The sequence below is a fragment of the Mustelus asterias genome, chromosome 11, assembly GCF_964213995.1.
Source record: "Mustelus asterias chromosome 11, sMusAst1.hap1.1, whole genome shotgun sequence".
Taxonomy (NCBI): domain Eukaryota; kingdom Metazoa; phylum Chordata; class Chondrichthyes; order Carcharhiniformes; family Triakidae; genus Mustelus; species Mustelus asterias.
Genome location: NC_135811.1, coordinates 81,875,977 through 81,899,632, shown reverse-complemented (window position 1 = coordinate 81,899,632; position 23,656 = coordinate 81,875,977). Strand labels below are relative to the sequence as shown.

Below are 23,656 nucleotides of genomic sequence, written 5' to 3'. Positions count from 1 at the left end.
CACTCCCAGCAGGTAGTATGGTCTGGCAGGAACACATGCTGGAAATCCAGGCATGCACGCTGAACAACTTGACATGTAGAAAATAAATTAAGGGGCCACAAGTTTGACTTCCCAATGTATCCTCCTGATATATCCTTCATCAGGGGCACTGTTTCATAAGGTCAGCCCTATAAATCTGTTACCTTATCCTTTCCTGATTTTCTTATCTTCCTATTTTATGTCCCCCACATTTTTAATTTACTCCCATCTGTGGACATGAGTTATGTTTCTGTAATCCTTAAGGTCTCACAACTTCCTACTGCCACATATCTATCCAGTTCCATTATTCTATTTCACATTCAGATACCAATTGCTTTGCGGCAATCATTAGATTTTTCTTAGTTTATTTATTGAGTGTCATGTCCAAAATGTATCTGCTCTCTTACCACCTGTAATCACTATGTTTTGGGATGGATAGAATTGTGTCTTTTCTTACCCTTAGAGTGTGTATTCCAGTCAAATAGTTCAGCAGCAAACTTTCATGAGTTTAACATAAAGAGGGGGTGGCCTCACAGCGCCAAAGGCCCGGGTTCAATTCTGGCCTTGGGTCTATGGAGTTTGCATGTCCTCCGCATATCTGTGTGGGTTTCCCCCAGGTGTTCTGGTTTCCTCACACAGTTTAAAGATGTGTAGGTTAGGTGGATTGGCCATGCTAAATTGTCCCTTAGTGTAGGTGTAGGTTCGGGGGATAGGCAGGGTAAATACCTGGGGTTGTGCGGATAAGGCCTGAGGTGGGATAGGGCCTGGGGGGGATGCTCTGTCAGAGAGTTGGTACAGACTCGATGGACAAAATGGCTTCCTTCTGCACTGTAGAGAGTCTCCGCTTCTATGAAGTGAAAGCTTTGTTTAGTAAAAGTTTCACAGCAAATTGTAAGTTTCTTCTAGTTGAATATCTAGTAGATTGGTGATCAGCTGGACTTTGAAACTTGAATAGATTGTGTACTTTGGCTGCTTCATGACCAGCAGCCAGTTTCAGAGTCTGGTCACTGATGGTTCTTAAAAGGTGAAGTTGGCACAGCCTTCCTCTGCAGCTGTTGTCTTGCTGGTGTCCTGTGGTCTGCCCAGTCCCTTCTGGATCATGGGATAATAAAGGATCTCAGAATCAGAAGCCAGATTTGGTCACATGGTCAACAGCCTCTGTCCAGTTAGAGTGTCTTAAAGCTAAATGGTCATTGGTCTAAAATAGGAGATTGATGGTGGTCTCTCACACTTAACTGGTCTCCTTAGGTTTCTTTTGTTGAATGCGAACCTGAAGACAGAGTCCAGGAGGCGATTAACTCTGCGTTTTGAGTGAGATGTGAACAATGGCAGGTTTGAATTTCACAGATAACATTTGTCCCAATAGGTCCATTCCAAGGGGAGGTCTCCACATATGGTTATTTACTTCAGAACCTTCTGGAAGCTTGATAGCCAGTGCTGAGCAAGCTAAATCATCTAACTCCCCGGTGGCCATCTTGACAGTTCATCAGCGTCCACTTTAAATAACTAAAAGACAGTTCCAGAAGCTTCCATCCGAGCTCAGTCTGTGTATAATTTCACGTGTTTATTCACTTTGTTTAAATTTATACTTGGCTTTGTGTAATTCTTACCCTTCCACTAGGCGAACTTCCAAGCTTTGAGTATCTATATCTGAAATCCTAATGTGTTCCTCTCCATCTCGGTTAAGAAGACAGGTTAATTCCTTTCGCTAGATCATAGATTGATTTTCCAAGTCCCCAGCCAATGCAAGGTATTTCATGAGTTGGAAGAACACTGCCTATGAGTTCAATGCTCAGCTAACAGTGTTTTTCTAACCAATGTTTATCATAGCTACCCATTTAGCAAGTCTGCCTGATCCTGCTAAGTGTAGATAGATATATCTCGCCTTTCCAATAATAAATCAATAGCACCCAGATCTATCTCAAACAGAAATTATCTTCCAGGTACTCATTGCCTTGCCAACGATAAGATTTCATAACTGGCTCAATGAATTAACCAGTGCACTGCTAACAATTGGTCACGTACAGGCAGAACGCAGAGGGGTATGTTACAATTCTCAAAAACCATGGCCGGAATTCTCCGACCTCATTCATGGCTGGGATTCTCCAACCTCATCCGCAGCTAGAATTCGCCAACCTCATCCGCGGCTGGGATTTTCCAGTCCCGCTGCTGTGAATGGAGATTGGGCTGAGTACCAAATTCTTAATTCTTGCTGACAGTGAGATCAGAGAACTCCGACCAGTGTCTCTATCCATCGAGACCTCAGGTCGGCAACCACGAGAAAGTAACAACTTACTGCAGAGCCAATTTTCAGTTTTGAAGGCAAGTAATAATGAATTTGAATGCAGTTTTCATTTGGGAACAAGGTCATCATTAAATGACATTTATCTCATGGCGGTCCAAACGTGTAATTATTTCCCATTTCCATAACGATATGTTCTCAAAGAAATAAAAATTCAATTGCAACTGGCAGCATTGGGCCATGGCGGCACAGTGGGCAGCATGGTGGCACAATGGTTAGCACTGCTGCCTCACAGTGCCAGGGACCCAGGTTCAATTCCGGCCTCGGGTCACTGTCTGTATGGAGTTTGCACATTGTCCCCGTGTCTGTGTGGGTTTCCTCCGGGTGCTCCAGTTTCCTCCCACAGTCCAAAGATGTGTGGGTTAGGTTGATTGGCCATGCTAAATTAACTCTAGTGTCAATGGGACTAGCAGGGTAAATATGAGGGGTTACGAGAATAGGGGTTGGGTGGGATTGTGGGTTGGTACGGACTTGATGGCCTCCTTTTGCACTGTAGGGATTCTATGATGCCAAAGTGTTACAATGATTTAGGTATTTCAGGCTTAATATATTGTAGTATATATCTTTTCACTACACATTTTTCACCCTAATTTACTATAACTGGCACAAGTCATTCACAACGGAGATATAGCAAAGCAAAAGACATTTTTAAATCTACGTTTTTAAAAAAGAATCTGGGATTTGAAGAGTGAATGGATGTTTCACTTGACAGAGCTTTGATTGCTTTTTTTCCTGGAGTATCAAGCTGACTCATTCATCGCAAGCCACTTATAGCTTGACACATTAATAGACAAGCTGGCACAGGGTCAAAGTGACCAAGTCAAAGAGAGCTGGCAGGTTATTCACACTGTCCCTGGAATGCTCATTCCTATCAAAACCATCAGTGCAAAAATGTAACTAAATTCTTTGTGTCAGGTACCTAGCTTGCCAAAACTGATGATAAATTGATGATAAAGCTAACTGTTAAAAATAGAATCCAGCTATCATTCTAATCCAGAATCAACTCTTAAAAGATTAATCAGTTATATCCTGGTTAGTAACAATTCCTTGGGCCTTTTGCTTCGGCTATTCAGATGGAAAATGATGATTAGCCTGTGGAGAAGTGTTTGAAATTTTCAAATCCGGCTCCTTTGAGAAGTGTCCACTTACCCCACTGGGTGGTAATGTCACCTCCGAGTCATAAACTGTTCAAACCTCCAATCTAGGACCTGAGCAAGTAATCTGGTCATGTGTTGAAGGAGGTATTAACGTTTGAAGGAGATATTAAAGAGAAGTCATTTCTGTCTGTTCAAATGGATATAGCGGGTGGAATTTTCCCATCATGCCAGCGTGGGAATCGTAGCGGGCGGGAGAGAAAATTTGGCGGACTGTTTAAACGTCTGTTGACCTCAGGTGGGAATTTTCAGTCTTGGAACACACATGGCCAGAAAATCCCACCCAACATTTGGACTGACAAAATATGACTTAAGAAACTAAGTACTTGGCCTAAATGTGGAGAAATTAGGAATTGTGGATGAGCAGAGAGATAAAGGTTCAAATAAAGGAGGGGAACGGTGGCACTGCTGCCTCACAGCACCAGGGACCCAGGTTTGATTCCCGGCTTGGGTCACTGTCTGTGTGGAGTTTGCATATTCTCCCTGTGTCTGCGTGGGTTTCCTCCGGGTGCTCTGGATTCCTCCCACATTCTAAAGATGAGTGGGTTAGGTGCATTGGCCATGATAAATTGCCCCTTAGTGTCAGGGGGACTAGCTAGTGTAAATGCATGGGGTTATGGGGATAGGGCCTGGGTGGGATTGTGGTCAGTGCAGAGTCGCTGGGCTGAATGACCTCCTTCTGCACTGTAGAATTCTATGACTTCTACAGAAATCACTAGATTCCCGGAGACAGCGAGAAACAAAAACTAAAACTAAACTAAATAGCCTTTATATCAAAGGATATCTGAAGGAACACGTATAAAGTAGTATTTTCCTAATTCGGACAATTAGAAGAAAACATGATATTATAGGAATGTTTAATTGATGAAAGAATGCCACAGGGTCGGTGAAAATAGACTTTTCCCTGTAACTAGATACAAGTTTTTACCTGCACTTCAGGCATTAATTCCCAAGGGGAAATTAGATTATATTATCCAGAATTTAGGAGATTAAAGGGTGGATTAATGTTTTTGGGATATCTAGGGAAATGGATGAGATAGAGAGACTGGTTACGAGTCCAGGACCATGGGACATTGATCTTTCACGAATGAAATTAGGAATTTTTTCCATGAACAAAGAGTAGTAGATGTTTGAAATTCTCACAAATGGCAATTGATGCTGGATCAATTATTCATTTTAAATCGGCAATTTTCATTATAGCCAAAGGCCTAAAGAGATATGGATCTCAGACAGGTTTGTAGAGTTAGGGCACAGATCAGACATGATCTTACTGAATTGAGAAACAGGCTCAAAGGGTTGAATGGCCTAACCTTAATCCCACCTGAAACATCAAAAAGTCCACCGTTCATGCCGGTGGGATTCTCTGGTCCTGCTGCTGCCGTGAACAGAGATTTGGCTGAGCGCCAAATTCTCTGCTCTTGCTTGCACCGGGGTGTGAAAGGCCAGAGAATTCTGGCCTCAAAGCTTAAATGCTTAAGGAACTTTGTGGGTCAGCTATTGGATCCGTTGCGGTTGGCTGAGAAGATCAACTATTCTTGCAATTAGGCAGCCATGCTAAATAAACTTCTCCAAAATAATTTCCAAAGCAACATTTCGTATCCTCCACCCACATTGGGATCAGTTGCAGGATCAGACAGAGGATTATATCTACAGAATCTGGTAAATAATTGAAGAATTTTTTTAAACAATTGAGAAAGCAGACAGATTTCAACTAAGGTTGAACTTACATTCCCGCTTTACCTTTAGCTGGTTTCAATGGCTATAAAATCAAAGCTTAAGTTCAAGCTAAGTGGTCAACTTCCAGAATGGAAACTGAGTTATAGAACCCTACAGTGCAGAAAGAGGCCATTCAGCATTTTGAGTCTGCACCGACTACAATCCTATCCCAACCTTAACCCCATGCAATTACACTAGCCAGTCCTCCTGACACTAAGGGGCAATTTACCCGGCCAATCCACCTAACCTGCACATCTTTAGACTGTGGGAGGAAACCGGAGCACCCGAAGGAAACCCACAGAGACACGGGGAGAACGTGCAGACTCCGCACAGACAGTGACCCAAGCCGGGAATCAAACCCCGGTCCCTGACACTGTGAGGCAGCAGTGCTAACCACTGTGCCACTGTGCCAGTTAAGTTAAGTTCGCAAAATTTGTACACGTGGATCAGGATTTTCCTGCCACATGCGCCCCAACACCGGAAATTCCCGCTCAAGCTCAACAGACCTTTAAATGTTCCACCAAATTTTTTGTCTCTCCTGCTACGATTTCCACGGTGAATGAGATAGGGAAATCTCTGGCATTCAACTTCATAATTGCTTCCATTTAAGGTGCTTTGAAGTTGCAAGGCTCTGCTTAGTATGTATTATTTTCTATGTATTTCTTGAAATTATTGACCAGTCATGAAGTTTGAGTCCTTTCCTTGTGGTATTTTTAATTCGAATTACAATTTCACGAATGAGCCTTGTTCCCAATAACCCTCAGTTCATGTGCACTTTACAATTGTAAATGCAAGAATCAGAGGTTTCAGCCAATTCAGTGGCCTCAATGCAACTGTAGGTTCAAACCATCTGATGAGTTGAGTTCAGATTAAATAGTTAGAAATTTACAGAATCTCAACATATTGTAATGTGCCTCTGCTAACTCAAACAGGACATAAGGACATGACATTCAACACTGAACATAAAACTCGACAGCCATTATGCTCAAATGTAGCATGACTTTCGGGTTATTGCTACTTAACAAGCTAACTCAACCTAGCTACTGAATGTAGCAATGATCCATTGACCTGTAATGTTTGTTAGAATCAATTCAATTGTTGGGGTAATTTTATCTCAATTGTTCAGAAATGATCAGGAATTGAATTTATTATACACTTGAGTGCGAGAGCAATGTAACCTCAGTGAGTACTCACACGCATTCCACCCTCCTGCCATCTCCCTTCAAATCGGTAACATCTCTAACTAGGTGGGAAAAAAGGGAAGTCAAATTGCCATTTGAGTACCCTTTCCACACTTCCGCCTCTTCTCTGCTCAAGTGTAAAACAAAACTGACGCCGAAATCTTGCTGTCGTTCATGCTGGCGGGATGTTAGTGTCCAGCCGATGACACACTCCCGCCGCACGTTTCCCGGCAGTGAGGGGGAGGGGGCATTCAATGGGAAACCCCATTGACAAATTGGGACCGTAGGATCCCCACCAGCCGCTTCCCGCCACTGCCAAACACACCGCGGGTAGGGAAAAAAATCCCACCTTGAGTTTCCCGTGGACCTACACCAACCGAAAGACATGCTGGTTAGATACATTGGCCATGCTAAATTCTCCCTCAGTGTACCCAAACAGGCGCCAGAGTGTGGCGACTAGGGGATTTTCACAGTGACTTCATTGCAGTGTTAATGTAAGCCTACTTGTGGCACTAATAAATAAACTTTGAAAAAAGTTAAAGTGAAGTAACAGAATCAACTGAGACACATCCAAACACAAAGATGCGCAGTTATTCTGTGTTGTCTTATGTTTGTTTATTTCCCATTTTGTTTTAATGTTACATTCACCAACCATGGTTCCATTTCAATATTTTGTGTGACTGATTTACTGAAAATACAAGAAATCTTTCTTTTCTAACATAATTTTTCTTCTGAACGCAGAGTGATCTCTTTCAGAAACCGATAGCCTTTAGATACCTTCTGTGAGGAGCTATTATGCTGACTAAAATCTCAAGATCCATATAGGAATCCAACTGTGCACCATAACACTGCTCACTAAAACCCTGCTTTAATTCAAATAGGAATTGTCCATTAGTGGGGAAAATTGGCAAGGTTAAAATGAGGTAAATTGTTATTTAGGCTTCCGGCACATAATTTATTGAAGGATCAACCAATATATAATCTATTAAATGGCATATCTGTGGGTCTAGTGTCTGTGAAAATGTGAATCAAAATTTTCAAACAAAAGTTTTATTTCATGAAATGAAGTATCAAATTATTAATTGAAATTAGGCTAAATACTTATCCAAATTGTTTTGCCATTATCAATCCCATTGATGTAATGTAATGTAATGTAGTGTACGGGCGTCACGGTAACACAATGGTTAGCACTGCTGCCTCACACCTCCAGGGACCCGTGTTCGATTCCAGCCTTGGGTAACTGTCTGTGTGGAGTTTGCACATTCTCCCTGCGTCTGCGTGAGTTTACTCCGGGTGCTCCAGTTTCCTCCCACACTCCAAAGACCTGCAGGTTAGGTGGATTGGCCGTGCTAAATTACCCCTTAGTGACCAAAGATGTAAAGGTTGGGGGGAATTAGTGGGCTTGATGCGTGGGATTATGGGGTAAGGCCTGGGTAAGATGCTCTGTCAGAGACTCAGTGCAGACTCGATTGGCCGAATGTCCTCCTTCTGCAGTGTAGGGATCCTATGGTACCTACTGTGCAATATACCAACTCTTCACTAGCAGCCAATAAACCTCCGCACATCGGAAGCAGTTGGGTTTACATTACTAACTTGTAGATATCAGCACAAATCAACTTCCTCTCTGCGACTGACAAGGGCTCAGTGATAACAAAAGAAAAATCCATGAGTAAGAGTTGAATCCAAAGAGGAAGCAAGAACGGGCTGGATGTAATAAAACAGAAAATGGATGCTTCAAAAGGAAATGTGAAACAAAGTCAAAGTGGCAGGTCAGGTCACAGGGTCTAAGTAGTAAGGTTAGATAGAACCTTCCTCTATCAGCTCTGCAATGTAGGTTGTGCTGTAGCTCAGATTGATGGATAAGAGGAAACGGAAATGTTGCATCGATACAGCACAAGATGCTCTTCTGAGATTTTAGCAGTCATTTAAATTGAACTGCACCCGGGCTCGGTGGTAAAGCTCTGGGGGGTATTTTTGCAGTATCTGATTCAGAGATCCACTAAGAGGCAAAGTATGCACTCACCACATGTATTCTTCCTGCTGCTATTCCGTACAAATACTGGAATGCTCATTGCAATATGATGCCGAGCTTTATATTCTAATCAAATGTGCTTCATAAAGTCAAACTGTTTTCCAAGTCTGTTTACATCAGACATTGAAAAGTACAACATTTGTAATCCAAAAGAGAAAGTCGAACTTCTTTTAGAGTTTGACCAAACCTTTTTGCAGCACTTGAAAAAGCCTAAACTATACGGGCGGCACGGTGGCACTGTGGTTAGCACTGCTGCCTCACAGTGCCAGGGACCCGGGTTTGATTCCAGCCTTGGGTAACTGTCTGTCTGATGAACTCTCACTATCAATCTGATCGACAGCACAACCTACATTGCAGAGGTGATAGAGGACAGTTCTATCTAATCTTACTACTTAGACCCTGTGACTTTGACTTTGGGCCCAATTTTACTATTTTCATTCTAAGTGCTGAATCTGGGCATAATGCAGATCGAACTTGGAAATCTGCTTTGAGGCGCCCCCATTAGCACTTTGTCTGAAAAAAAAATCGCGGGTCCCATTCGCACTGTGGGCGGGGCTTAGCGCACCCGAAACGACCGGAGCTCCGAACTGCACATGCACAGTTGGAAAAAAATTTGAAAAAGCGCGCCCGTGTCAGATCACTCCCGGGCCACAGAAAGCAGAGAAAGGGGCCCGGGAGTGAAAAGCAGGAGCGATGGCCCCCACAGACATCACTGAACCCCTTATCCACCCACCCCCCCACTACCCATACACATCACTGTCCGCCTTATCCACCCCCCGCACTGCCCACACACATCACTGTCCCCCTTACCCACCTCCCCCACTACCCACACACATCACTGTCCCCCTTACCCACCTCCCCCACTACCCACACACATCACTGTCCCCCTTATCCAACCCCCCCACTACCCACACACATCACTGTCCCCCTTATCCACCCCCCATATCCAATCCCCCCACTACCCACACACATCACTGTCCCCCTTATCCACCCCCCATATCCAATCCCCCCACTACACACACACATCACTGTCCCCCTTATACACCCCCCCCAATGACCCACACACATTAATGTCCCCCTTATCCAACCCCCCCACTACCCACACACATCACTGTCCCCCTTATCCACCCCCCATATCCAATCCCCCCACTACACACACACATCACTGTCCCCCTTACCCACCTCCCCCACTACCCACACACATCACTGTCCCCCTTATCCAACCCCCCCACTACCCACACACATCACTGTCCCCCTTATCCACCCCCCATATCCAATCCCCCCACTACCCACACACATCACTGTCCCCCTTATCCACCCCCCATATCCAAACCCCCCACTACACACACACATCACTGTCCCCCTTATCCACCCCCCCCAACGACCCACACACATTAATGTCCCCCTTATCCAACCCCCCCACTACCCACACACATCACTGTCCCCCTTATCCACCTCCCATATCCAATCCCCCCACTACCCACACACATCACTGTCCCCCTTATCCACCCCCCATATCCAATCCCCCCACTACACACACACATCACTGTCCCCCTTATACACCCCCCCCAATGACCCACACACATCACTGTCCCCCTTATCCAACCCCCCCACTACTCACAGACATCGCTGTCCCCCTTATCAACACCTCCCCCGCTACCCAGACCGATGACCACCCCTGCCCCCTCCCCACACCCCCCCCCCCTCACCGATTGCCTGCAGAGTGGCAGCGGACCCCCCCTGTCCCCCCCACGCGCTCATCAGAGATCAATCTGACCCCCCCCCCCACCACAGATCCATCTGCCCCCCCCCACCAGTAAGCAATCGGGCCTCCCCCCCCCTCCCCCGCCACCACCAGAGACATCTTACCCACCTCCCTCCTCCGCCACCCCCCCCCCCCCTCCCCAAATCAACAATCTGGCTTCACTCCCCTCCCTCCCCCAGAGAATGGTCTGGCCTCACTCACCCCGCCTCCCCCCCCCCCCCCAAAGGAACATCTGACCTGCCTCCTCCTCCCTCCCCACCAGACAACGATCGGCCCTCCCCCCCACAGAGATACATCTGACCCGCCTCCTCCTCTTCCCACCCCCAACCAGACAACAATCTGGCCTCACTCCCCTGCCCCCCCCACCTAACCAGAGAATGATCTGACCCGCCTCCCTCCTTCCCCCCACCACTGATCTGAGTCAGAGAGCCGTTGGAAGCTCTGAACTCACTCTTCAGCAGCTGGAGCGCCCAATTCAGACTTTTATTTAGCAGGTCCATTACGGCGCAGTTCCAGATCGGCAAACGCGGTGGTAAAGGGGGAAATGCTGATAAAGTTGGACAGGCAGTTCATTAATTCAATTTAAATGCATTTAAATCGCCGTTGCGCCCATTTTGGGTGCAAAGCGGATTGCCGCCATTCCCGGGTTTGGGTAAAGTGGCAATCTGCGCGGACGTGGGTGCGGATCGCGTTAATGGCCTCACACCCAACTTTACCACGTTTTCACGCCCGTTGCAATGGTAAAATCGGGCCCTTTGTTTCACATTTTCTCTTGAAGCATCCATTTTCTGCTTTATAAATCTAGCCCATACTTACCTCCCCTTTGGATTCACATCTTGTTCATAGATTTTTATTTTGTTTGTTATCACTGAGCCCTTGTCAGTCAGCAGAGAGGAAGTTGATTTACACATTCTCCTCGTTTCTGCGTGGGTTTCTGCCAGGGGATCCAGTTTCCACCCACAGTCCAAAGATATGGGGGGAGGAGGGGGTGGGATTCTCCCATCCCACTGCACTGCTTTTATAGCACAGCAGGCCGGGAGACTCAAGCGGAGGCCATTTTGCCGGATCCCCACTGGGCGCCATGGCCTCCGCGAGTCTCCAGCAGCCGGATTTACAGCACCGTGAACTCCATGCCAGAAATCGGCATGGAGCTGAATAATTTATGCAATGGACATTTAAATATATTTTAAATATCATTAGTGGGTTCGGGACTGAAGTCTCCAGGCCTGTTAGCATTACCACACCTCCCCCCGCCGACCGACCAGGAGTGGCTCTCTCCAGCAGGGTTTACAGTAGCTCCTCACTTATGGGGGGCTGGCAGCCCGATCCTGCTGGAGTGAAGGGGGGGCAATCAAGGCCCCCCCACCCCGCCACTGAGGTGCCGGGGGTTGTGCCCCTGGGCATTGCCAGCCTGGCAGTGCCAGCCTGGGCCCCCGGCACTACCAAAGAGGCAAAGTGCCAATGACCAGGGGACATCTTTGCACTGCTCATCGGGCAGTGCCAAGGGGACAGGACCTCTTGGGGCGATCAATGGGGGTGGAGGGTCCCATTGCCACTCTGCATTCGGGCTGAGTGACAGAGGGAGAGAGGCCACTGATTGGGGCTGGCCATCGGGGTGGGGGGGTTACAGGGGATGGTCAGCCTGCTTTGTGGGGGGGGGGGGGTCAGGGCTGCAGCGGGGTGGTTGGGGAGACCAGGGCTGCGGGGGAGGGTTTGGGGGGGAAGATCGAGATCGAGGTGGGCCAAGGGGGGACAGTTAGATGAAGGGGGGGTTGGGGGGGGGGGGGGGGGGGGAGTGTAGGCTGGCCTACATACATGTGGAAGACCAGCGATCAGGCTGTGGGGTGATCGCACAGTCGGCGAGGCGGGGATCACGGGGCTGGCTAGCGATCGGGAGACCGTCAGTGCGGGTTACTGCGCATGCCCTGATCTTAGTGCAGTGGCCCACTCAGAGCTACGCTGCTGGCCGCTCCAACGGGAATAGGCCCCACCCCTGGATTCACAATGGGATTCACGCTGAGGCACTTTGCCACGCACAGGATCTGGGAGATTCATTTTGAAAATCCCACTGAAAAAAACCAGTGTGGTTTACTCCAATTGTTACGTGAGTTCAACACTTAGTAATTTTTTGAGAGAATCGCCCTGATGCAGGATGGGTGGATTGTCCATGTTAAATTGCCCCTTCGGTCCCAAGATGTGTAGGTTGGGGGGATTAGTAGGGTAAATACATGGGGTTATGGGCATAGGCCTGCGTGGAATGCTCTGTCAGAGAGTCGGTGCAGACTCAATGGGCCGAATGGCCTCCTTCTGCACTGTAGGGGGTTCTATGATTAGCGAATAAATGCAGTTGTGCACGATATCATCTCTCAGAGTTCGTCAACTACAGATTATCGAAATATTGTAGTCACCTTTTTTCTCCATATGAAATGGCAATGAACACAATGAAGTTTACAAGTAAAGATTGAAGAGAAGTGAAATATGGTACAGTGTCTCACAACCGACAACTTGGGACTGCGTCGATGTCAGATTGTGGGTTGGGTGACTAGAGCCAGTTGGGTCAGATGGATAAACCCAAGCTCAGTTGGGGGTGGGGGTGGGGGGTCAAGGGTCCAGGATCCAGTGGGGCCAAAGGTCACTCAGATCACTAGTCTGCCAACGCAGCACCTAGTCAAATAAACAGTTATTTTACTTGGAAGCAAAATGATGCGGTTGTTGGGAATGTGAAATAAATTAGAAAGGTCATCGTCTCGAAATGTTAACTCGGCTTCTCTTCCTGGATGCTGCCAGACCTGCTGAGTTTATCCAGCATTTTCCCTTCAGATATTTTATTTGTTTAACTAAAATTCTTAAAAATATCCGTAATTCGGGCATCTCAAGTTTTCGGATAGCCAGACTGGAGACACTCTACGTGCAAGGATGGTGATTCACATCTAAGGATGTTTTTGGAGACCATTGTGACAGGGTGATTGCCTATGATTTTATTTAGACAAAACTCGCAAAGAGTCTCCTCTCTGCAGAAGTACTTGTCGACTGTGGTTTTCATTTCTTTACAAGGACACAAAAACAATGACATCAATCATTTGGAAAGGCAACATGCTAAAAAAAAAAGGTGCACAGTTCCTTCAGTTCCTCTCTCATCAAGCAGGGGGGGAAAGATGTTGCACAGCACTTTCATGAAGTTTCTCTCTTTAAATCTTTTTATGGACATATGGTCATATGGAACTCATTGACCCTAAAGTCAAATTGATGTGAGCTTCCTGTAAACCCAACCTGCGGCATCTAGTCTGGCAAAACCACCCTTTTTTAAAAAAAGTTTATTTATTAGTGTCACAAGTAGGTTTACATTAATACTGCAATGAAGTTACTGTGAAAATCCCCTACTGCCACATTCCGGCACCTGTTCGCATACACTGAGGGAGAATTTAGCATGGCCAATGCACCTAGCCAGCACGTCTTTCAGATTATGGGAGGAAATCGGAGCACCCGGAGGAAACCCACGCAGACACAGGGAGAATGTGCAAACTCCACACAGAGAGTGACCCAAGCCAGGAATCGAACCCAGGTCCTTTGCATTATGAGGCAGCAGTGCTAACCCCTATGCCACTCATACAAAGAATGGAAAATGGTCCAAGTCCTGGACATTCATATCGATCATGTTAATTTGCGTCAAATCAAATATAAAGAGAAAGGACAGAAATATATTCAGAAAGTTGGGACCACAATCCCACTCTGGCCCTATTCTTGTAACCCCACATATTTACCTTCCTAATCCTCCTGACAGTAAGGGGCAATTTCTGCATGGCTAGTCAACCTAACCCGCACATCTTTGGAGTGTGGGTGGAAACCGGAGCACCCGGAGGAAACCCACTCAGACACAGGGAGAACGTGCAAACTCCACACAGCCAGTGACCCAGGGCCAGAATTGAACCTGGGTCCCTGATGCTGTGAGGCTGCAGTGCTAACCACTGTGCCACATGAAAGTGGGGTCAATCAAGCTAGACCTAGACCATGGGTATATTTTAATCCCAAATGGTGTGGGTACAGAACAAAAATCATCTTAAAATTTGGTTTTCTTGGAGACAGGACAAGGGAGCAGATTGTTTGCCCGCCCCAAGCAGCACATGGTTCATTTCAATATTTAAATGAGGTTCTGTGCATCAGATATCATCTCCATTTTAAATTTAATTTTTGTCTACTGAGTTTGCTGAGCCGTGAGAGACCCAGCAGCTAAAGGGAATTGAGGACTGCTGCAAGGAAGAGGTAAGTGCCTTTCTGGCACTGTTTATGGGCCAGGAGGTGCAGGAATGCTTAGACCTTCTCTGACCCACCTGTTCTATTTCCCTTCCATGATCAGACACATTGTTCCATGATCAACTCCTCCCCTGAATTTGAACTCTCCCCACTCCAGTTCTCTTCCCACACCTAGTGGTGCACTAAGGCAGACTTTCATCTGTTTCCATAGCTAGTTGTTCCTCGGACAGGTCACTAATTTATTGCGAGGGCCTTATAGTTTGAGGGTCACCACTCCACATCAAGCGTGGCTGACCAGGAGTTTCTCCTACTCTTACCGCCAGCCAGTGACGTGTCTGAAAAGATTTTGCAGGTTGATACTCAACGTGTTTGGCCGCATTATGAACGCACCTTTTCTTGGCCATCAAGTCCTGAGGTAGGACTCGAAGGAGCAGCACTCCGAAAGCTAATGGCATTTGCTACCAAATAAACCTGTTGGACTTTAACCTGGTGTTGTTAAACCTCTTACTGTGTAGGACTCGAACCCAGAGCTTCTGGCTCAGAGGCAGGAATGCTACCCACTGTGCCACAAGATCCTGAACTTGAATTCCATCCCCTAATTACCAAATTCCCCATCTCTGCCTCCATTCTACCTCTATTCCCAGCCTAGATCATTGCCCAACACTACAGGTCACTTTGTGCTGAGCGCATCCCAATCCCAGCAACATGAACCTGCTAGTTTCTGAGCTGTGCCCTCTGCTGCAGCATAACCTACTTGACAGGGGGCCAAGCACGCGTAGGGCAGGTGGATGGACATGGGAGTGGGATGGTAGTGCGTAATCCTGTTTTTTAAAGAAACATACACATTTGTGGAAGCAAATCTCCAAACCATTTAATGAAACCTCGGAACCTCTGCCCCTACTTTTGGAAGTCCTGCCCTAGTAAATAGTGGAGCCTCAAATATAGGCAATGATTTTTATTCCTCTGGGTATCCATTATGGACAAGAAACAGCACCTACATTAACGTGTCTGCAGAATATAGGCAGTGAACAATGTCTATGCTTAAAAATCGTTACTGCACAAAGTGTCTTGCCTCGAGATTATTTGATAAGCATGCTGATGGTGTGCCATTGTTTGAGAGCATGTTTTATTTGGCCAACAACAGAACGAACTCAGAGTACATAGAACATAGAACATTACAGCACAGAACAGGCCCTTCGGCCCACGATGTTGTGCCGACCTTCATCTGAAACCAAGATCAAGCTATCCCACTCCCTACCATCCTGGTGTGCTCCATGTGCCTATCCAATAACCGCTTAAATGTTCCTAAAGTGTCTGACTCCACTATCACTGCAGGCAGTCCATTCCACACCCCAACCACTCTCTGCGTGAAGAACCTACCTCTGATATCCTTCCTATATCTCCCACCATGAACCCTATAGTTATGCCCCCTCGTAATAGCTCCATCCACCCGAGGAAATAGTCTTTGAACGTTCACTCGATCTATCCCCTTCATCATTTTATAAACCTCTATTAAGTCTCCCCTCAATCTCCTCCGCTCCAGAGAGAACAGCCCCAGCTCCCTCAACCTTTCCTCATAAGACCGACACTCCAAACCAGGCAGCATCCTGGTAAATCTCCTCTGCACTCTTTCCAGCGCTTCCACATCCTTCTTATAGTGAGGTGACCAGAACTGCACGCAATATTCCAAATGCGGTCTCACCAAGGTCCTGTACAGTTGCAGCATAACCCCACGGCTCTTAAACTCCAACCCCCTGTTAATAAAAGCTAACGCACTATATGCCTTCTTCACAGCTCTATCCACTTGAGTGGCAACCTTTAGAGATCTGTGGATATGGACCCCAAGATCTCTCTGTTCCTCCACAGTCTTCAGAACCCTACCTTTGACCCTGTAATCCACATTTAAATTAGTCCTACCAAAATGAATCACCTCACATTTATCAGGGTTAAACTCCATTTGCCATTTTTCAGCCCAGCTTTGCATCCTATCTATGTCTCTTTGCAGCCTACAACAGCCCTCCACCTCATCCACTACTCCACCAATCTTGGTGTCATCAGCAAATTTACTGATCCACCCTTCAGCCCCCTCCTCTAAGTCATTAATAAAAATCACAAAGAGCAGAGGACCAAGCACCGATCCCTGCGGCACTCCGCTAGCAACCTGCCTCCAGTCCGAAAATTTTCCATCCACCACCACCCTCTGTCTTCGATCAGATAGCCAGTTACCTATCCAATCGGCCAACTTTCCCTCTATCCCACTCCTCCTTACTTTCATCATAAGCCGACCATGGGGGACCTTATCAAACGCCTTACTAAAATCCATGTATATGACATCAACCGCCCTACCTTCATCAACACACCTAGTTACCTCCTCAAAAAATTCTATCAAATTTGTGAGGCACGATTTGCCCTTCACAAATCCGTGCTGACTATCCCGGATTAATCCGCATCTTTCTAAATGGTCGTAAATCCCATCCCTAAGGACCTTTTCCATCAATTTACCAACCACCGAAGTCAGACTAACCGGTCTATAATTACCAGGGTCATTTCTATTCCCTTTCTTAAACAGAGGAACAACATTCGCCACTCTCCAGTCCTCTGGCACCATCCCCGTGGACAGCGAGGACCCAAAGATCAAAGCCAAAGGCTCTGCAATCTCATCCCTCGCCTCCCAAAGAATCCTAGGATACATTTCATCAGGCCCAGGGGACTTATCGACCTTCAGTTTATTCAAAACTGCCAATACATCCTCCCTCCGAACATCTATTTCCTCCAGCCTATTAGCCTGTAACACCTTCTCTTCCTGAAAAACATGGCCCCTCTCCTTGGTGAACACTGAAGAAAAGTATTCATTCATCACCTCGCCTATCTCTACTGATTCCATACACAAGTTCCCACCACTGTCCTTGACCGGCCCTAACCTCACCCTGGTCATTCTTTTATTCCTCACATAAGAGTAAAAAGCCTTGGGGTTTTCCTTGATCCGACCCGCCAAGGACTTCTCATGTCCCCTCCTAGCTCTCCTCAGCCCCTTTTTCAGCTCATTCCTTGCTAACTTGTAACCCTCAATCGAGCCATCTGAACCTTGTTTCCTCATCCCTACATAAGCTTCCCTCTTCCTTTTCACAAGACATTCCACCTCTTTTGTGAACCATGGTTCCCTCACTCGGCCATTTCCTCCCTGCCTGACAGTAAGACAAGGAAAAGATGAGTTTCGAAAACAAAAACAAAATACATGAATAAAAGATCAAAGAATGATACCATGCAGATGGAGGTCACTGCTGGAGTTATCACTGCCTTTGCCAGATCTTTGGAAGTGTTACCAATTAATCCCAAACACTGCTTCTTCATTTACATTTGGTTTTAAGCACAGATCCAAGATAAATGAGGTGATTAAGCCAGGTTGTGGTAGAAACAAGATGAGAGATCATACAACACTGCTGCCTCACAGCAGCATAAATCCGGTTCAATTCCGGCCTCAGGTCACTGTCTGTGAGGAGTTTTCACATTCTTCCCGTGTCTGCATGGGTTTCCTCCGGGTGCTCCGGTTTCCTCCCACAGTCCAAAGATGTGTAGATTAGGTTGATTAGCCATGCTAAATTGACCCTAGTGTCAGGGGGATTAGCAGGGTTAATATGTGGGGTTACGGGAATAGGGCCTGGGTAGGATTGTAGTCGGTGAAGACTCGATGGGCCGAATGGCCTCCTTCTGCACTGTAGGGGTTCTATGACACAAACTTTGGCCAAGACCTATTTCCCAGGAATGAGTAATTAGTGACATTATTTCTACAAAATCTATTGTAATGGCTGAAAAATGCCTTTTTCTAAATGTCTGTAGAGTTGTGTTTTTAGCTGTTTTTCATTTGTTTTCATGACCTCCCTTTCATGGAGACAAGCTATCAAACTTACTCAGTATATCTCTGTACATATCTAAGTGGAATCAATCTTGTTAGCACAGCATTAGCTAAATAAACTGTCACACCGTGGCATTTGGTTGAAAGGATAGTTGTTTGAGGTTAGATCTGATTCACTGTTAATGTAGTTCCAGTAAACACCAGTGAGTTAATTCAGTTTGTTCAGCTATGTGTACAATAGGATTTCCCTAATGCAAAACCAAGAGACTGTGCTGAGGTGATCAGAAGTGTAAACACACCAATCAAAAGACGTTTCCAATCAAATTATAGTTCTTTTCAGTTGATCACTGTAAATATTTACAATTTTGAAATTGATTTTAATGCGTTTATGCCATTGGAACAGTTACCTTTAATTTTCCCAGAGTGGTACTGACATTTGTGCAGTAGGGACTCTACATATTACAAGTCTGAAAGCTGTTTTCCTAGCTTCTACCCCACTCCTTGGCCGGAATCCTCCGACCTCACCCGCGACTGGGATTCTGCGGTCCTGCTGCATTGAATGGAATTTTGACTGAACACCAAATTCTCCGTTTCTGTTGGCAGTGGTGGTGGGGGCGAATGAGATCAGAGAGTCCCGGTCCTCATTGCCAGTGCACCTTATTGTTGGGTCACCCCCTTCCTAGCCCATCCCGGCAACTTTTGAGATTAGTACAGATTCTCACAATTACATCTCATCGGAAACCCTTTTCTTGATACCTCACTGCACTGCTCCAACACCCATTGCACTCAGCTCATTCCCTCTGCCACTGAAGAGGGGCAAAGGTAATATTTTCACTCATGTTTGTTAGTCTGTATATATCTCAAAAATGAATGGATTGGTTTCATTGAAACTTGGTACACGGATTTGATGTAGCCCAAGGAAGAACTCATTAGTGTTTGGCAAAAATGCAAGGCTGAAACCTAGATTTTGTTCCAATTGATCCATTAATATTGGAAGGTTGGATAAATTGACTTTATGTTAAGATTTTTTTAAATTTAGTATGTTGCTGATTGTTATATAATGTTGTTGATTGTTTTCGAATGTTGTGGATTGTCTCAGCCATTGTGGTGCCATTTGTAGCAGCTCTCAGGATGTGAGCAGAGTTCTCAGACCAGGTTGTTGGATGTTTTGGTTGAGTTGATGCCTCCTTGTGAGCTGGAAGCTCTTAATAAATTGCATTGCTATGTTTTATGGGACTCAGCTCGAAATACAAAAATGTTATTGTGTAGTTGAATGTTGAGCTAACACAGCGTGGCTGTTAGTGTGTGGCATTACCGCTTCACTTGTTATGTCTACCGACTGAAAATTTCACTTCAAATCGCTAACATTAGGTGAAAAGTGTGCAAGATAATTTAGTAAATTATAGATGAACGGTGGTGATGGCAGACTCAAGCAAGTGATTGCTAATTAGAGACACAATCTGGAGAGACAAGCAATTAGAAACATAATCTGGAGAGAAAGAAGCCTGGCTTCAATAGTTTACAAGCCAACCAATAAAAGCTAGGTAACCTAAAATAAAAGCAAATGACTCTGAATCTGAAACAAAAACAGAAGATGCTGAAAAAATCACAGCAGGTTTGACAGCATCTGTGGAGAGAGAATAGAGCCAAAGTTTCGAGTCTGGATGACCCTTGGTCAGAGCTGTCGTAATTAAAAATGAATCTTCTACCTTATACAGATTTATCGTTTCCCAATACATTCTCATCAATTTTAATTGCTGATCTCAGGCTGGGGTAGCTGAATTACACAATTGGCTCATTTGCACATGTCCTCTAACTTATTTTTATATGGGACCTGGGCATTGCCAGCATTTATTGCCCAATCCTAAGGGGACTGGTGTTACACATGGGTAGGCCAGGTAAGGATGCCAGATTTCCTTCCCGAAAGGGCATTAGTGAACCAGATTTTTTTTATATGAAAGCCTACAATGGTTTCATGGTGATAATTAATCCTATAATTCTACCTTTTTATTGAATTGAAATTTCAGTATGTGCCATGACGGGATTCGAACGCAGGTCCCCAGAGCATGACCCGGGGGTCTCTGGATTACTAGCTCGGCGACAATACCACTATGCCACTGCCTCCCACTACACCGATCGGGTTTTAATCCAATTTCACCCTTGTGTCCTTCAATATCCTTCCTTTCCGAGCACTTATTCAATTCCCCTTTTGAGTTGAATTGCGTTAACCGAGTATGTTTCAAAACACCGCTATCGCAAAATATTCTATAGCCTACAAAACCCCGTCTCTGTGAAAAATATTGCACTTCTGTCTTTGGTCAGCTAGTGAGAATCGTGAACAGTTGTCCTTTTTATCAACCCAATTGGAGGATGAGCTGGAGGAATGATAAATATCCAGGGAGCTGATGAATTATTAGCCCTGCTATGCTGTTGTTTGTTTGTTTCATTTACTGACTTGCTCCCCCAAAGGACAAGGGGTGCTGGTTTAGAAAGCGTATTTTTTTCTCCCTCTCTAAAAGAGTATTTCGATGTCTCTCGCGGCTGCTCTGAAACTCTCAAGGCAATCTATAAACGAGGCCATTTGCTATTTGCGCCCCTTGCTGGCCAGATCGATGAAGGAATGGATTTATTTAGCCTGTAGCAAGGAGCTGCATACACTTGCAAGAACAGCCAGACTCAATTTACGCCCTCCCTGGAAAGAGTTTCAGGATCTGATTCCAATCAGACAATTGTAAATGGAAAATGTATAGAAACATAGAAAAACTACAGCACAAACAGGCCCTTCGGCCCACAAGTTGTGCCGAACACATCCCTACCTTCTAGACCTACCTATATGTTAAAAATGGTTATGTGTTGCAATTTGAAACAGGAATCTCGGACAGAACCCCTCCTGCATTCTTTTTATCCTTTGATTTATTATAAAGTTTACTGTCTACCTTTCCATCTCTTGATGTCGCTCACAGCAAGATTTATACAATGGGTTCAATAAACTATTCGCTCTTGTCCTTTACCCGTCCACCACATTTCATCTGATGTATAATAAGCCACGCCACTATATTATGAGTACAGATATATTTTAATTTTAACCCCCCCCCAACAGCCCTTTCAGTTCCACCTTTTAGCCGCACAGACTGGTTGCAGAGTTTTGGCCACTTTGACCAGTGCAGTGAAAGTCCTTGTCTGTTTTTCCCCCCTTGTTTGTCTGAAAACAGCGCGGTTGTCTGAGTTCAAATTGCTTCCAAATGAAGAACTGTCCTCAATTCTTCATTTTAAGAATGTTGTCCTCAATTCTTCATTTCCCCTTTTGCCCCACACTCACTCCTGCACAAATGTCTGTGAAGGTGAAATATTTTCATTCGGGATAGCCGTTGGAAGCCGGGACTGGGTGAGTGAGGCAGTCAGATTGACAACATGCCTATCTGGAGATTCGCCTGGTGGATAGAATGCTGTTTCCCGCAGAGAGTCAGACCAGCAACTGGGTACATTGCACCGCGTCTGCAGAGCTTTCCCATCCCAAGATTTGGGGGCATTTGTAAGCTACAATTTATAAATTGACTCTGACAACAGTATGGAGAGTGGGTTGGGGCCGAATCAGCCCGGATTTAGGGGAGTGACAGGGGAGAGAATGTCAGAAAGTATTCTTTTTAAAAGCAGCAATATGGGATCGAAAGGGAATTGGAACAACTTCCCCAATTCTGAGTGATCTCTGCACAGGTTTCGGGGTCTGGGTGAAATGTGTTTTAACCTGTCTATAGATACTGGCCATCCAATGAGAGCAATTAATCATCTTTCAGTTTGAAACCCTAATTGGAAATCCATCTTTTCCGATAATGGGGACAGAGTGAGCGAGGGTTTGTGATGATTCAGTGCATCCCGGTTAAACCTGAAATGGGATGCAGTGAGCAGAGGGGAGGTGAAGTGGGCTGGTTGGAATCTCTTCTCTCTCTGTCTCTGAAACACATTCAGCCTGATGTCACTGCAGTTTCTCAAAATCATTCAGGGAGAGACATAGACAACCAGAGAGGAAAGACTCTTAATTTTTTTTTAAAAAAGCACTCAATCCCCTGCAAGGCGTAGATTGGGTGCATTTTCTACCTGACATCTGGGAATTTCCTTTAAAGAAGCTGCTGGATAAACGAGGGGTGAATGTTCTTCAAGCTCCATCACAGTGCAGGTTTGTTACGGATGATCACAGGTAAGCGGGGTGAGGACACACTGTTAATCCCCATTCGCGTTAGAATCCCCCCAGGTTCTGCTGGAAGGGACACGAGCTCTGTACAATCTGAATAAGCAGTTAAAATATCAAATAAGTAGCACTTACCGCTGCAAAAAGCAAAATGAGCCGTACAAGTCCCATTGTGCTGCCTCCTGATAACGAGATTGGCGTCTATATCCTGCTCTGGAAGCGAGAATGTGGCTCTAGACTGGAGTAGGCGCTGCTCTTGCAGCCTGTGTTACATCTCCAGTGTGTGAAAGGCAGTGAGGACCAGCGCTGCGCCTCTGGGGCTGAGCTTCCCAGCCTTTACATCCCAATCATCTCTCCCAGCTTCTCACTGGTTGGCTGGCTGGATCCCTCATCCCCTCCCCGCACACAGCGAGCTGGCATATTGAAAACAAGATCGTCAGCAACAACCTCCGGAATGAGAGTCTTGAATGAAAGGTTCCTTCCAGACACACCTCTTCAAATGTGCGATCGGGCAGAGCTGTATGTGAATGAGTGTGTGTGTGTGTGAATGTGCGTGTATGTGGCAGTGTGTATGAGTGTGACTGAGTATTAGTGTGAGTGTGCATGTGTGTGGGGGGTGAGTGTGTGTGCAAGTAGTGAGTGGGGATATGTGAGTGTGTGTGAATGTGAATGAGTGTATGTGTGTGTGAATGAGAGTGAGTGTGTGAGTGTATGTGAGTGTGTGTGTGACAGTGTGTGTGTGAATGTATGTGTGAATATGAGTGTAAGTGTGCATGTGTGGGGGGTGAGTATGTGTGAGAGAGTGTGCGACTGAGTGTGTGACAGTGTGTGTGTGAATGAGTATGAGTGTGTGTGTGTATGTGTGTGTGGGGGGTGAGAGTGTGTGTGTGAGAGAGTGTGAGTGAGAGTGTGTAAGTATGAGTGTGAGTGAGTGTATTTGTGTGTGGGGGTGAGTGTGTGAGTGTGAGTGAGTGTGTGTAAGAGTGTGTGTGTTAGAGAGAGTGTGTGGGAGAGTGTGTGTGAGTGAGAATGTGTGTGAATGTGTATGTGTGTGACTGAGTATAAGTGTGAGTGAGTGTATAAGTGTGTGGGGGTGAGTGTGTATGAGAGAGAAAGAGTGTGTGAGTGAGAGAATGTGTGTGAGTGAAAGAGTGTGTGTGAATGTGTGTGTGTGTTTAGTACAGCTCTGGTGGGGTGT

At 45.8% G+C, this 23,656-nt stretch overlaps 1 protein-coding gene across 1 annotated transcript in view; it reads right to left on the bottom strand.

Moving 5' to 3' along the window:
• The window catches only part of LOC144500957 (tumor necrosis factor receptor superfamily member 16-like), a 168,479-nt gene extending 145,708 nt beyond the window's left edge, over positions 1 to 22,771 (bottom strand). Inside the window, exon 1 of the mRNA XM_078224454.1 lies at positions 22,594 to 22,771. Within this exon, the coding sequence (XP_078080580.1) occupies positions 22,594 to 22,629 (36 nt within the window). The 5' untranslated portion in view covers positions 22,630 to 22,771. The remainder of the gene's footprint in view (positions 1 to 22,593) is intronic.
• Between the last annotated feature and the right edge of the window lie 885 nt (positions 22,772 to 23,656).